This window comes from Strongylocentrotus purpuratus, unplaced genomic scaffold (assembly GCF_000002235.5).
Source record: "Strongylocentrotus purpuratus isolate Spur 01 unplaced genomic scaffold, Spur_5.0 spur5_scaffold_9, whole genome shotgun sequence".
NCBI lineage: Eukaryota > Metazoa > Echinodermata > Echinoidea > Camarodonta > Strongylocentrotidae > Strongylocentrotus > Strongylocentrotus purpuratus.
The window spans coordinates 16,195,683-16,212,797 of NW_022145615.1; the positions used below are offsets into that span (position 1 = coordinate 16,195,683).

The window sequence follows — 17,115 nt, forward strand, 5'->3', positions numbered from 1 at the left end:
AAAAGAAAAGAATCAAACCCTTCGAGTTTATAACCCATAACGGAGAACTATGTAAGCCTATATAGTGCAATAACTCAGGGCTGCAAGCGCCCAGCAAGACCATGCTTTTCATGGAGATATCTGAAATATAACTTTAAATTGAACCTTTCAGGGACAGACTGTTTTGGCTTGGGGGCAGAAAACAAATTTTCTTTGGTGAGTTTTATAGCTGCAAACGGTCAATCAGCCGCACAAAATCAGATCCATGCAGTTTGGCAAGAAAAAATAGAAATAGAAAATTAATACGAATTGTCCTAAATGCAAATTACAGCTTTAAACGGAGGTCACACTTAATTATTTCAGTTGTACCGATAGTTATATGCCTTTTATAGCCATTTGCTAGCGAGTTAGTGTTCAGCTTGAATCCTGTTAAAGATATTTTGCTCTTAAAGGAATTTCTTGTAATGCTAGATAAATTTCCATTCACACAGACCTTGAAGCCTGTGAAATATTATGAAGATGTACATGATTTATTGTATGTCACCTACAATTTTTTATATCTTTCATTGCACCTGTTAAACAGTCTTAATTGTGACAGCATATTTGTGACGTTGGCATCTATTACGCTACGTCAAAGGAACACTTTAATTGTGTTGAAATTCCATACATGTATTATGAGTTCTATATATATGTTTGTTATGCAAGTCACTTTTTCTCTTACTAAAACATGTTTTTGTAATTTGTTTAAAATTTTTGAACTTGACATTTGGTTCCCTACTTGGATCATTGTGTTTGATAGTTTTATATCACGTACTCCAGCTTGTGACCATGTACTTCATACGATTATGTGTATGAAAACGTAAGCATATTTTGTTTGATTAAAAAATGGCATTTGCCATTATTGTTGCCTACCCTTAATCTTTCGTGTTGTCCATTATGTTGTAGAGTAGTATAACATGCAGAATATGATATGTTCGGAAATGGTTTCATGACAAACGTAGTAGAATGTATATACCAGTAATATATATTTTCACATCTATAACGCTCACATAGTTATTTATGAATAATTTGCTTTTGTTCTGGTACCATGTACAACAAACAACAAGGAAAGTAAGCAGTCCATAGTTGCTGGATTAATTTAAAAAATCCACATTTGACAGTACCGGTATGTTATCTAATGTCAAACGTCCACGTTCAATATGCTAGTTTACCAAGTCCACGTTCAATATGCTAGTTTACCAAGTCCACGTTCAATATGCTAGTTTACCAAGTCCACGTTTGAAGTTATGTATAAGAAGGAATGTCAAAGGTCCATGCTTGTACTGTTTATTTACTGAGTCCATTCTTGAAGGCGTTTAAAGCCCCATCGTACTACTTGTATCTACTTGCTCCCCATTTATAGAATACAATGCCTAATCGGTGACTATTGGTCCCCCATGATCCTCTTTTTCTTATGTTAATTGATCGAGAGCTGAGTTGATGAGATAGCCACCTGTCATGACCACCCTGGGTGGTCTAATTCCTCCTAGCCAAACTAGTACGTCCACATTCGGAGGTACATATGTATGTGTATAAATAATAAATGTCAAAGGTCCATTTCATTGGGTTAAAGTTATCAAGTCCATTTTCAAAGGACTTTACAAGGGATTTAATACGTTCATGTTAAAACGCCTAATTAACAAGGAATTTAACAAGTCCATGTTTGACGGCCTTATTCATGAGTCCATGTTTGAAGGCATTTACAAGGAATTTAAAAAGTCCATGTTTGCGAGAGTTATTTCATAGGTCCTCATTCGAGGGCATCTACAAGTATGTGTGTGTGTGTGTGTGCATTGGGATCGCGTGCGTGTATGCATTGGAATTGCATGTGTGTTTTTGTACATTCATTCGCCGAACGTGGATATATTACATGCACACACAAAAAACCTTTCAGACAGAGAATTCTTTGATAAAAATAAATAATTAAAAAAAATTCAATTTTAAGCCAGGTAAATATGAGCATTGTAGTCAATTATGAAGAAATCTGCTTCAGAGTTTATTTAGTGGAAGTTATTCAATATTCAATACAACTATATGATGTACATGAATGTACCTGAAAACAATTACATGGACTATGCTGCTCATCAAGAAATTTGATAAATTGTTATCAACTTAATTGGTCAAGACCTGTGATAGAGGAATGAGAAAAAAGGAAAGAGAATAATATTGTGTTATGAAATGTACATTGGAATAAACTTTCAATTATGGTAAAATTCTTATGCTTTTGATTCCACTATAAAGGTGAAAGAACCAAAGAGAAAAAAGGAGAAGAAGGAGGAAACCTTTGAACACTTGGGCCATAAGTTCCTAAGCATTCAGTTAGGTATTCACACAGCATGTGAATTGTGTGGGAACTTCTTGTGGCTCATGGAGAAAGGCTATGTATGTCAAGGTGAGAAGAACAATATCACATAAAAAAAACAGGTCTAAACCTTGCAATTTGGGACGTATACCTTTGGAAACTTATCATAATTTGCTTAAAGACCTTCATGTCAGCCATGAAATAGATTTTAATATTACATTGAATCTATTTCAATAACTATTATTTGATAGAAACAAATTATTGTTATTAAAAAAAAATACTGAGTCCTAAATACTAAATCTCTGTGTATAACACACATCTTTTTTTCGGCCCGAAAAATTATAAGGTCGGGGATGCGTTAATATACAGGCACAAGACATTTTGAGTCCTCAAAATGCTATTTTTCAGTGGTTTACGACCATCTCTGTGTCTCAACGTGAATTACATAATGCAAATAAAGAATACTATTTAAAGTTAACCTGCGTTTCTAAGTTGAAGGGGAATCATATTTACGCCAAGAAATGGCGCTGCTCAGTAATAAACTTTTTTTTAGTGTCAATATATGCCCCTCCACCTAGCACTGTGCTGAGCGATGCTTACTCCTGCCCGGAACACACCAGCATGGTACCATGAGTAAAAGTGTCTCCCAGCTCAGTCACACACAGGTGTCGACTCACCACTCGGAAACTAGAACCACACTAGCTGCCAATGTCTGGATTTCTGTTTGGACTCTGGAGGAAATTTGTCAGTCATCTTTAGTTTTAAAATCAACATTTTTACTATTATTTGTGACAAGTTCACAAGCACAAATTGGTGCTCCCTGCATGGGTTTTCAAACACAAACCTGGCTTGGTGCCAACGGAGTCACACACAAAAAAAATTATTACTGAGCAGCGCCATCTCTTGGCGTAAATATGATTTATCGTAGCGAGTGCTGTGCAGTATGGCGGCCATCCAACACTCGCTGAGAAAGACGGAAAAGTATCAAGTATTCTCTTTTAATAATAGAAGCCAATTTTTCATGGAAAACTGATGTGTTTTGATATCAATATCTAGCAACTTTATGTGAGTAAAATCACCAAAAATGGCTAGGTATTAGTTTTACAACAATTTTTTTGTTTTTTGGCTGTGTTTATAAACGGGGGTGCATCTTACACACAGATGTATCGTATACAGAGAGATTTATGGTATTGATCTGCATATATATTTCCTAATCTGTCAAATATTTTCACCTAATGTAAGCCTGTCAAAGATAAATTGTAAACCTGATATGAAAATAATGTAAAGCCAACACATTGGCAATGTACTGTAGCATGTAAGACCATGGGTTATTTTTTAGCTGATCTAAAGTCCCCCCCCCCCAAAAAAAAAGTAATAAAGAAAACGAGAAAGAGTGGTTTACCAGAACTTAAGTATGACTCCATATTTTTTCCCCTCAGTCTGCAAGTACACCTGTCACAAGAAGTGTTGCTCAAAGTCAGTTCAGATCTGCCGTGGTAAGCCTCAGGGAGTGAAAGGGATGGTTATTGGTGCTAGGTTAGAAGACCTTGTCAATGAGGAGATTCGTATCCCCATCGTCCTTGAGCGCCTCATCACTGCAGTGGAGGTCAACGGCCTCTATACGGAGGGTATCTATCGTAAACCTGGTCCCGCTGCCAAGGTCAGGGAAATCAAACATCTCATTAACAGCGAACCAGGTATTAAGGAAAATATTTTTTTCATGGGGTGTAAATCTCTGTATTCCATGTATAATAAATACAGTCAAACCTGTCTATTAAGGCCACCCAAGGGAAACAGAAAAGGTGACCACTGAAGACGGGTGGCCTTTCTAGACAGGTTCTTCAACATACATTTCTCTCTTGAGGGAGACAAAATGCATGGCCACTACAGACAGGTGGCTTTTATAGAGAGGTGGCCACTAAGGCAGGATTGACTGTACTAGGATGAATAGTTTACTTGTTTGCTCTGCGGAGAAAGTGAAAATTGTAGCTGTTTAGTCACATGATGAGTGTTTATATTTGGTTGTAATGGAAACACCGGGCAAAGTATATTTATAAAAGGGTTGCTGATAGCAAAGGAATAAGTAGCAGACCTGTTTAGGGATATTTCTTTAAAGCCCCACTGCACTACTTATAGCTACTTTAACCCTCTATATAGCAAACAATGCCTAATCGGTGACCATTGGTCCCCCATGGTCCCCTTTTTCTTTTGTTAATTGAGAGCTGATTTGATGAGATAAACACCTGCCAGTGACCATGCAGGGAGGCCTAATCCCAGGCTCCTGACCAAACTAGTGCAGATGGGCTTTAAAGCTTATCTGTACTAGTTTATAGGAGGGATTAGACCGCCCTGCAAGGTCACTGGACAGGTGGTTATCTCATCAACTCAGCTCTCAATTAACATAAGAAAAAGAGGTTCATGGGGGACCAATGGTCACCGATTAGGCATTGTTTTCTATATAGAGGGAGCAAGTAGATACAAGTAGGACAGTGTGGCTTTAAGGCTAACATCATCATTTGAATGCTGGTTACATTTGAGATTTATCACTGCCTCCATCCCTATTACTAGTCCTAATACTAGTAGTCGTATTTTTATCAGTAATCTCTTACGCTACATATATCATATGTTATATACCTCACTTAAGAAATCCAGCCATCTGATTGGTCGAAATTGCATTCATAAACTTTAACTATTCCTGTAAAATTCCCGGTAAAATTCCAAACCCATGTAATAGTCCTAAAAAATAGTTCTAAAATCCCAGTAACCATGGTTACCCGTAGGTTTACATGTTAAAAAATGGTTTGAGCGATCGAGGATACCGTATGTGTGCGAAGAATTGGTCGGTAAGAAAAAGGGTACATGAAATTATCCATAAACATGTTCGTTTAGTTGCTGAAAAAGCATAGACGTAGACGAAAAATAGATCTAGTAGTCAGGGTGTCTGATCGCGCACCCGATGTTGTGTGAGAAAATTCTTCCCATAGAGATTGCATGCAATGCAGTCTCTATGCAGTCTACGTGCATTGCGCGACCATGCAAAAAAAGTCAAGTTTTTTTTTCAATTCGAGATTCAAACCTTTATAATCTGTTGTGATCCTGAAGGTGATACTCAATAAGCGAGGTGTCATATGAAACCGCAGGTTCTTCTCCATATTCCCCACAGGGCCGGCCCACCCCCAAAATTGTAAAAATATCTTGCTTAGACTAGAATCTAGATCTAGTCTACTCTCAAAGATACACTCATAAAGAACAACCGTGCAGATAAACTAGAGAAAGGCCAAGGTGGTGTCATTAGTTGACTCTTTTGTTTTCGGCATATAAAAGTATTAATGACTGCTTTAATATTTGAGAAATAGTTGTTTTTATATGCTCTCGGGAAGGTTACAATTGGGCTATTGCCCTCGGCACGCCTCGGGCAATAGCACAATTCTAACCTTCCCTTGAGCGTATAAAAACAACTATTTCTCTCAAAGCAGTCATTAATACTATATTATCATGACAGCACAATACATGTTCATGTAAACTGTATATAGGCTGGATTAACTATTAAACTCTATCTTTTCTATCTGTTTAGATGTTGATAACATAGACTTTGGCAGCTACAGTGTGCTAGTGATTGCCCAGGTATTAAAGTCCTTCTTCAGGGAAATGCCAGAGCCTCTCCTGACATATCAGCTGTATGAGGAGTTCCTGAGGGCTACAGAGATTGTTGATAAACATGAGAAGCTACAGTCATTACAGAGTAGTATTGAGAAGCTGCCTCTTGAGAATTATGATGCTCTAGAGAGACTTATCTTCCATCTAGCCAGGTGAGATATGACATCTCTTGATATGGTAGCTAGAATGCTCCCCAGTGGAGTGGAGAGTTTGTACTCTAGAATCATAATTTAATCCAGCAATTGGGGTCAAAATAATACAGTAAGCACATTGGTCAGTAAAATGCTTTATAATGAACTGTCATTAATATTATGATCGTTATTTAAATTTGCTGTATGTAGAAAAAGCAAAAAGATAGAAAAGTATGGCAAAGTGTGATTGCTTAACCTCATTCGTATGAAGGCTTTTTCAATGCAGGGTGCAGGGAGGAGGGAAGCGGTTCAAAAGTATTAGCAATGGATGTAATGCTACAATGTATATATGCATCTTTGTACCTCTGAGGAGAAAACATTGAACTTAAAACTTTTTGGGGATTTGTTACAGGTTTATTAACTTTAAATTTATTTGAAGTAAAACAAAGCTCTCGGACCATGTCGCAAGACAGGTTATATGGGGAAAAAAACTGACATTAAGTGCCGCAAGACAAAAAAACTTCTTTCCTATTAAAATGTGCTTTTTGAAACTAAGTGATACTTTCTTTAAAGTGACAGGTTGGCAACTCTAAAGGAGGTTAATTCTACTATTTTAGCTGTCAAGGAAAGTTATCTATTTAGGTGGTCTCTTTGGTCAGTTCTATCATTTTGGCTTGTATGGCTACTTTAATAGAGAAGGTTATTGATTTGGTTCTGAGATCATTTCTATGAAGAGATGCAGAGAGAAAAACATGTCTTTTAAAAATTCCAAGAGTTTAACTAACACAGGCTTTATTACCCTTTGAAAATACTGATTTATTTCAAACTCTTTTGATAGTAATAGTATGTGTAGATGTATCCCAGATTTAATTGCAACTTCTTAATTCTTCTTGCAGGATTGCAGAAAATGAGAATACTAATAAGATGTCTGCTAGTAACCTTGCCATAGTCTTTGCTCCATGTATCTTGAAGAGTAATAAAGTTGGTAATGCCTGGGAATCATTACAAGACGTTGAGAAACAAGCACAGTGAGTAACAATCTTTTTCTTATATTTACTGCCTCTTTGTCATATACATGTTTTAATTATATGCACAGTAGAAAGAGGAACAAGAACATTGTCTCTTTTATAAATCTTATATATTTGTGTTTTGTATTAAATGGTCATTACTAGCAATGTGTGATGTTGGTATGTAAAAATGTAATATACAGTCAAACCTGCTTTAGTGACCACCTGTCTACAACGAGCACATTTTTTGTTTCCTTGAAATTGGTTTCACATTGAAACATGTACTAAAGGAACCTGTCTACAAAGACCACTTCCTTGGGCGGTCCCTGTAGACAGGTTATGCCTCTGCTACAAATTAGCTGGAGGCATTATGTTTTCTGGTTGTCCCTCTGTTCGTAAGTCCCATTCTCATGATTGCGTCATCGCAAGATATATGGACATGTATGTATCTTGCAGAGCCAATGAACTGATTAGATCTAAGGTCATGAGGTCAAATATCAAAAGGTCATACATGTTAATGGATTAAAATCAAACTTGAATTTGTATAATTGTTCCTGTTTTGGTTTGTAAAATCGCTCTATGGTGGAGGCATCATTTTCGACTGCATGCAGTCAAGGATCCATCTATTTTTTGTCTCGCCTGCGTAGCAAAAAGCGAGACATAGGCGCCGCTTTTCCGGTGACGGCGATGGCGGTGACGGCGGCGTCAACATCAAAAACTAAGGTTAAGTTTTTGAATTTTTGATATAATTTTGAAAGTATAAGTTCTTAGTCAATGAAACTTTGACTATAGGGTAATCAAGTATCCCCAATCATGTGAGTAGAAATTCAGATCACAAAGTCAAGGTCAAAGGTCATTTCAGGTCAACAGACTTGGACTATGTTGTAGCATCATCATCGAAAACTTAACCTAAAGGCCCGGTCCCACTGGCCGATGGACACAAAATGTATGCATAACGGACACAGCGGACGAGCAAAATTTCAGGGGAGGCTCCATCCGTTTTCATCCGCTCCAGAAATGGACAAAATTTGCGAAAATTTGCGAAAACAGAACGGAAAAGAACGGACGTGGGTAGTATGTAGCGGGGATGTTGAACGAATGTTCATCGGAAGCCTAGCGGATGAAAGCGGATGGAAGTGGATGACAGCTCCGAAGGGGTTACCGGAGATAATTACGAAGCAGACGCATAGCGGAAAGAGCGGATGCATAGCGGATAAAGCGGATGCATCACGTACGCCTAACGGAAACAAAGGGGATGCCGAGCGGATGTATATAGGATGCAAACCGTTCACTGCGCATGCGGGGAGTATGAATTGCGTCCACTCTGTGGATATAAAGGGATGCAGCACGCACAAAAGGTCGGTCCCCAGACGCAAATAATCATATCTGATTGATACACGTCCGTAAAAACCCAATTACACACATGGGCCTCAATCCTTACGTAATACCTATTGTTCAGGGGGGATGAATGAATAGATCATCCCCCTGAACAATAGGTTTCAATTACAGATTTACGTCCATGGTCACACACATACACGCAGTCAGCATAAAGCGGAAAGACGTGCTGGCGGCTACATTGATACATCTCTACTACATCTCGTTATTGAAGAAGGCTACATTGATACATCTCTATACTACCTCTTGTATCAACACCATGGTGCGTCAGTCAGGCAAGAAAAGGAAGTCCGTGCCTACTCGTTCAAGCCCTGGCAAGGTGAAGAAGGCCAGAACCAGCACCCTACCCCCTGACACTGACTCTGATGGTGAAGCTGCTGCTGCTGTGGTGGACCAGCCCCAAGGCCCTCAAGCCCCTCAAAGCCCTGCTGCTCAAGGCCCTGATGTTCAAGCCCCAGAAGGCCCTGATGTCCAAGCCCCTGAAGGCCCTGTTGTTCAAGCACATGAAGGCCCTGCTGAAGCCCCTGAAGGCCCTGAACAAGCTCCAGCCAGAGGGAGGAAGAGGCAATTAGAGAAGAAGGGAGAGAGGAAACAGTACACCGTTTCCGAGGAGCATGAGGACGATGTGCTGGAATGGCTGAGGGAGAACGAGTACCTCTGGAGAAAGGGCCACAGACTGTATCGGGATACCAAGAAGAAGCAGGCAGCTTGGAGAGACAAGGCAGAGAGCCTGGGGTACACTGCAGAAGTACTCCTTGGATGGTGGAAGCACATGCACTCCTGGTATGGGAAGCTACACCTCAAGAAATCCGGGCAGGCCGCCGTCAAGCTCACTGACCGGGAGAAGTACGTCATGGCCAAGTGCAGATTCCTGGAGGGTGAGATCCGCCACCGAGGAGCAGCCCCTCTGAGACCCCTTTCCCTCAGACAGCCCACAGACAGCCAGGCATCTTCAAGCCAGGAGCCCTCGACAGCTGAACTCCCCATGGTGCCGAACTTGGAGGATCCCGTGGAGGATGACGCCGTGCTGTCACAAATGGAGGAACAAGCGGCAGCCACCAGAGGCCAACCCACCTCCACCTCCACCACCAGATCCAGAGGACGCAGGCAGAGAGATAGACTGGAGGGACAGGACGACAGTGTGCTGTTGGAGATCAGGGACACAATGAAGACCAGCACAGAACTTCTCTCTCAGCTGGTCGACTTGGACAGAGCATCCTCGGCCCGGAAGCCCTTCATCACCTACGTGAGCCAGACCCTGAGGGACCTGCCCGAGGCCGAGTACCAGGTGATGAAGCAGAAGATCACAGCACTTTTCCACAACCCTCAAGGCCCAGCTGAAGTTTGTCCTACCCAGTACAGGTCTGCTCCTCTACCCCAGGCGACGTCACAGCCCTTCCACGGCTTTCAACAGCCCCTCACCTACCAAGGCTACGACTACCACGACTTCCCACAGCAGAAGCAGAACTTTCCAGTCCAGGCCCATGTTCATCGGACGCCACAGACGCCACTCCTCACCCAGCTGCAGACCAGACAGCCCCAGCACACTCATCCCAACCCTTCCTCCACCCTAGAGCCACTCCTGACCACACCACCACCTGCTGTACCCTCGAGGCCAAGCACAGCCACAGTCACTGCCTTACGCCTCACAGCTGAGACCATGGACATGACTCAGAGTGACTCAGAATAGTTTGAGAGACCGAGTTGTACTTGTGAACACTTGTTGTGAACACTTGTGAGCAGCATTGTTTACTTATAAAAATGTTTTGTTTACTTAATAAAGTGTTGGCAAAAACTTTGAAAAATTGGCTAAAACTTTGCATTTTTTTGTTGACTTAATAAAGTGTTGGTAAAAACTTTGAAACACTTGTTGTGAGCAGCATTGTTTACTTATAAAATTGTTTTTTACTTTGTAAAGTGTTGATAAAAACTTTGAAAAAATGGCTAAAAGTTTGCATACCTTTTTGTTTACTTAATAAAGTGTTGGTAAAAACTTTGAAACACTTGTTGTGAACACTTGTGAGCAGCATTGTTTACTTATACAAATGTTTTGTTTACTTAATAAAGTGTTGGTAAACATTTAGAAAAATTGGCTAAAGCTTTGCATTTTTTTATTTTTTTACTTAATAAAGTGTTGGTAAAAACTTTGAAACACTTGTTGTGAGCAGCATTGTTTACTTATAAAAATGTTTTTTACTTTGTAAAGTGTTGATAAAAACTTTGAAAAAATTGCTAAAACTTTGCATACCTTTTTGTTTACTTAATAAAGTGTTGGTAAAAACTTTGAAACACTTGTTGTGAACACTTGTGAGCAGAATTGTTTACTTATACAAATGTTTTGTTTACTTAATAAAGTGTTGGTAAAAACTTTGAAAAAATGGTTAAAACTTTGCATTTTTTTGTTTACTCAATAAAGTGTTGGTAAAAACTTTGAAAAAATGGTTAAAACTTTGCATTTTTTTGTTTGATACAGTCTGAACAGGTTGTGGTTCTGCTGTTGAATGAGTGCAGCTATCATATGGAATCTTTGATCATCCATGGTGGAGAACAATTGATGATGATGTTGAAGACCAAGACCAAGGGTGATGAGGTCTGTACACCACGGCTGCTCGACTCATACCAAGATCCAGATGATTTTCTCCCCCTTTTCATACAAAATATCGGTTGTCCGCTAGGTGTCCTTCTACATACTCTAGACATCCTAAATATACGAGATACATCCCAGATACAAACGCTTTGTCCGTTTTGAATACTTTCTATACGAGATGCATACGCTTACATCCTTTCTATTTCCGTGCTACTAACGATGTATAGACGTTCCACGTACCTTATCTTTACTCCCTCTTTCCGTTTACAGCTGCAGCGGATGTGAGTTGCGAGGATGCAGAGAGGATACAGCGGACGTTGAACGGATGATAACGGACATAGAACGTTTGTTGCTCGTATTTGTCGCGGATTTACATCGTACACGGCGGAAAGTTCCTCCGTTCTAAAAGTTTTGTGCAGCTCAAAACTTTTTGCGCGGATGAAATTACAGTGGACGGATGCCCGATGGATAGAGCGTATGAAACACGTATGCAATGAGTACACAACGGATGCATAGCGTTTTCCAACGGATGGCAAGATTTTGTTTACGTTTTACATCCTCTTTGCATCCGTAAGTGCAGTGGGACCGGGCCATAAGGTTAAGTTTTTGAATTTTTGATATAATTTTGAAAGTATAAGTTCTTAGTCAATGAAACTTGGACTATAGGGTTATCAAGTCTCCCCAATCATGTGAGTAGAATTTCAGGTCACTAAGTTAAGGTCAAAGGTCATTTAAGGTTAACAAACTTAGACTTTGTTGTGGCATCAACATTAAGATTTTCAAAATGCTTCTTCTTCGTTATTTTTCAACCAATTTTGATTCTGATTTTTTCATATGATAGGGCTAGGAGGGGGATTTAAAATTTCTACACAGAATCGTGAAATTCATTATCTATGCTAATTTATGCAAATTTATTCAAAATCACAAAAAAGGCTTCTTCTCCTTCATTTCTCGACCGATTTTGATTTGGTTTGCTTTATATCCTAGAGCTAACTTTGGTTCACTAAAGTTCTACACAGAATTGTGAGATTTTGCTCCATTGATTATTTATGGTACTTTATGCAAATGAAATGAAATTATGTCCCTTCCAGGGCATCAAATTTTTATTTTTTGACCAGTTCAAAAGTATACCACATAAAATTTACAATATTTGTTGTTGAGAGATGAGGATGAGCGCTACGTCATTGACGTTCTGGTTTATCATATTGAATTGCGTTATGCAGGCGAGACCGCCGAGAGCGTTTCCCTTGTTTTAAGCCTGAGTCATTACGATGTTTGTGCTAAACGTCTAACCGTTAAAAGTATATGGGCGGTTTCGTTTAACCGTTATGAAAATACATGAATTTGTAATAGTGCTGTAGCTGAATGGAACACCTGCTGGTCTTCAGCCCGTTGGGCTGAGCATCACAAACTGGGTCAACCCAGTAAACAGAGACCATAACAAACAACATAAACATATCTTATTATTCGTCATCTGATATCATGATAAGCCTTGCAAAGTTACCTTAAACAATAATATTGAGGTAAAGTCGATGTGAAGATGGCTTGATCTGTGATGTGTTTATATATGCCTCTGCAATCATGTTTGCATGTATCATTGCTGTATGAATGTGGATGTGTGTATCACACCAAAGAGATACCAGCTTGTGTATCCTCCTTGATCACACACACCCAAGATACACCCAGCAATGAGCTGATCAATGTTAGTGACCAATCAGGAAGCATCTCTAGGTATGTGGGTGGAGTTTGATACCAGCATAAATTACAGGTTGGTGACCGAAGTGCATGGAGTCATGGACCCAGTTCAGTGCGAGGTCAAAAAGCCACATGTTCGCCATATGTGTGTGTGTATGATGAAAGTTTGTACAGTGTATTTGGGCGCCGATGTTTGAGGTGGATTGTGTTGTGTGTACGTGTGTGTGTGACAGAGCATGTCCCTGCATGGACCATGGAGAGAGTGAAGAAGTAAGACAAGTGAGATAGAACATGAGAAAGGGTACGAGACTAATCGCGAAAACCTGAGTGAACGAGAGAGCGAGAAGCCCTTCCAAGTACATGTAGCCTTTATCAATCTGGTTTGGATTTCTTATGTTAACCATTGTTTCCGACTGGAAATCGCTTCAGAAAATGGAACGTCCAATCAGCGAACGTATCCTCGCACGACGTCAGCATATAGTATCCATCACACACACACACACACACACACACACACACACACACTCACACAGTAAACTCTACGTAGTACGAACATGGACCTACTATTAACTATTACGTACGTGCTAAGACCACTGACCTCTACATGGAACGAATCACGAACGAAGCCAACTGGGAGATCGCCGTTATGATTGGTCAATAAATCCAAAGTAGGTGTATTGGCATGCTAATATGTGTCTATGAATAATTCATGCAGAGCAGTGAAACCTAATTTCCAAAAGGCCTCGTGACATTCGTCACTCGGTCGCGCGTTCACTCCGGGTATCTAGACTCATCTCAGCCGGTTAGCCAGAGTCACGAGGCCTTGTCAAAAGGCTAGAGAAAGGGTGGCTGTGAATTGAAGAATGATCAAAAACTTAAATTACTCACAATGTCCAAGACTTTGTTGATTTGTTGATTAATATTTCTAAAAATGCAATTATTATTGTTATCATTATTTTTGTATTTTATTTATACAATTTTAAGGGGGGCCGAGTCGGCAAGGGATTGATATTAATATTGAGAGAGAGAGAAAGAGACTCGGAGAGAAGGGAAGTGAGAGGAACTGACTGTCTGAAAGTGCAACAATAAGAAAAGGTACATGAGCGATGAACACAGAGAGAAGGGAAATAAAGAGGGTGAGATTAAGAGAGAAGGGCGCATGGTTGGTTACAAATTCATTCATAGAATAGAGATTACTGCTGCCAGACAACTGGCGCCCAGCTGCCAGGGTGTAACATTACACTGTGGTTCCTTTGATTATCTTTATTATCGGCTATTAGCACATTCCAAAATGTAAACAAATAACGGTTAAACGGAGCGAGAAATGCCAAACGGTTTTGATGAATGCGGTCGTTTAACCGTCGGTTAAACGGTTTGACTCAGGCCTAATTTTTAAAAATAAATTCTATATCATCTGAGGGTTTATGGTCAGCCTAATGAAATGAGAAATGGGGAAATTTCCCCTGTACATAATTACATTTTTAGAGGAGTTCATATCATGTATTGTATGTAATAAGAGTTTTGAGTGACACTGTGTATTCATATTCAAATAACATACCAGTAGATATTGAAATGTTTTTTTTTAAATCAATAGAGCAAAAATCGAATACATATTTGTGATAATATTTCAATATGATCAGTGACAAAACTAGTTTTATGTAAAAATTCAATCACTGATTAAAAATTAAAAATCTAGGGGTTGTATTTTAGGGTGTTTGATTCTCTGGTTCATAAAGGCTTGTCAGATATGGCGCGGTAAACCGACACAAAAAGCCACATTTTTTAGCATGTGTAATTGTGTGCAACAAAGGACTTGCTCTTATTCACTAGGCTCCATAGTATTAAAATTTACGCCATCATTAAAAAAACGCAGTAGTTTTGCTGTGTCACATTCTTAACAAGCCTTAAAGATTAGTTTGACTTCTAGTAATGATAGAAAACAAATTCTCACAGAATCCAACAAAACTTACAATGAATGTTCAAGATTACAAATAAATGACATGTGCCAAACGATTTTGGAGGAAATTGTATAGGGGCATAGAAAGAATGGCACCATGTGTGCTTTATATAACACAGGTCACTTTGTGCAAATGAGAGTTCTGGTTTTTATTGAAGATGATTTCTAGTTTTTGTGAGGTTGTTTAGAAAATACTTTGAAATTAAATATTCACAAATATGGTATCTGCATTGTCGAAACCAAACTGACCATTTTCTTTGATTTTATTGGTAGATGTCTTGAGATCATTATCCATGAGAAGATGTTAAAGATGAAGAGAGCCTTGCATGATATATCAACTATAGAACGAGCTTTTAACTCAGCCTCACTGCATTTAACAGATATACGTAACTCATTGGTAAGTACACAATCATTATTTGTAATTGTACTTTGTATTGTATATGAACTATGATTACAGTGGTAGAAGTAATGTCATTGTTTTATTATTTTCATTCCATCAATTTAATTCTTGGTATTTAGTGTAAAATTGTTTTTAATAAACATCTATTTTTATGTTACCGGTAGATAGCTTTTTGAGACATATTTCATATACTTATCTTACAGACACTTACATGTACACTTGTACAGTACATACAAAATTAATTTAAGAAAATTCTTATTTATATGTATAAATGTGTGAGATTAAACAGATATGGAAGGGGAAAAAAATTGTCTTTCATATTAGTCATGTATAAATGACATGTAATGAAGTGATAAATAGTGATATAATAGAGAATGATGTAATAGTGTAAAGAACATGGTGTTTTTTATATTTTAACTGATACATGAGAATGGTTATCCAGTTTGGCAGGATTGTTGTGGTTACTTCATGTTGTGGTTCAGATTCAGAGAAATACACATGGGCCACACGGTTATGAAGACTTTTCCAATATTAGAATTTTTTATCAGCTCAACCATTGTGATTGATTGTGTATCAAGCATGTGACTGATGACGTATTTTGTGGTCAGATAGAATTGAATACTCTGCCTGTGCTTGAAATATCTTTGTAACAAAGTAATAGAATGAACTTCATTATTGTACTTCATGAAGAAAGACAATGACTTTGTGGTTAGCATAATGGATTGCAGCATGAGATCATCAGTTTTTTTGAAAATCAGTTGACGCTCATTTCCTGCAATTGGTGGTTAAAAGTTCTAAATCATTATTCCTTTTGCTTTTGCCTTGCATTACATGCAATGTTATTTGAAAGTGATATCAAAGATTGAGTGTGGCATAGTGTGATAGTGATGGGCATTTTGGCATTTTGCTTGGAACAAATTGAAAAGGCTGAACATAAAATATCTTATTGAAAATAATATCGCTAGTGACATTCGTTTGTCTCGCAATGTATGGTCAACAAGGGATCTGAAAGATCACGACGTTTCGTGTGCCACTGCTATACTTCGTCAGGTGATAAATATTTTTGTAAGCAAGCGTGTTTTATACTCTACGGGTGGACCGATCAAATAATCAGAACAATAACGGACAAGGCCTATTATTTTCGATACTTCATGTATATCCGCAATGAGTAATATATTTAGCATAAAATATCTTGATTGAGGCAATAAAGATTGTCTACAAACGATATTTATTAGGTGGATGTAAAATTGACTGATAATTTGTATGCGTGATGGGGGGGGGGGGGGAGGGGGCAACAAAGAGAAATTAGAGATTGATTGAATGAAGTACAGTGTATATGAATCTTTAGTCTCTTTTCAATGGAACAATATTGTGTCATTCTTTGATCAACATTGTTGCATAGTTGTGGACCTACCTGATAACAATGTTTCCTTTTCCTGGCTTTGTATAAAGTATTGCCCATCCTGCCTGGTTCATCTGATTTGTACTGATAAAAATAACAGGATTTTGCCTCAATCTTAGTCTCTTTCTGCTTTTCAGGCTTCATTACATGGGACTCCGAAACATCTGGGTCCCTTTTCCAGTTAATTGGGTAAAGGCTAGTGGAATTACTATTTGGTCTTATCAACTGATTCATCTTCTGCCTAATTTATGTAATACCGTAATTAACGGTGTATTAACCGCACCTATTTGCTGCCAATAAAATTCAAAGTCGGGGTGCGGATTATACACGGTACACCAATTTTTTTTTTTTTTTTAAGTTTCAATTTATGCCCCTCCACCTGACGCTATGCCTGGCAATGTCTCCCGGCTCGGTAATCGGTGTGTTGACTCACCATTCGGAAACTAGAACAACACTCAAGTTTGTCTGTCATCTTGGTTTGAAAGTAATCTTTCTGATAGCTCTCAATATGTAGTTTATAATAATTCCTCCAATTTTTCTTCTATTACATGGTGTACCATAAGG

General features: G+C 38.7%; 1 protein-coding gene across 7 annotated transcripts in view; it reads left to right on the forward strand.

Annotated features, from left to right (window-relative positions):
* Positions 1 to 17,115, forward strand: part of LOC590989 (unconventional myosin-IXAa) — a 128,364-nt gene that overhangs the window by 93,527 nt on the left and 17,722 nt on the right. For all 7 annotated transcript variants that reach the window (XM_030976739.1, XM_030976737.1, XM_030976736.1 and 4 more), the window contains 5 exons: positions 2,260 to 2,410; positions 3,760 to 4,017; positions 5,895 to 6,129; positions 7,005 to 7,136; positions 15,023 to 15,146. In XM_030976739.1, the coding sequence (XP_030832599.1) occupies positions 2,260 to 2,410; positions 3,760 to 4,017; positions 5,895 to 6,129; positions 7,005 to 7,136; positions 15,023 to 15,146 (900 nt within the window). The remainder of the gene's footprint in view (positions 1 to 2,259; positions 2,411 to 3,759; positions 4,018 to 5,894; positions 6,130 to 7,004; positions 7,137 to 15,022; positions 15,147 to 17,115) is intronic.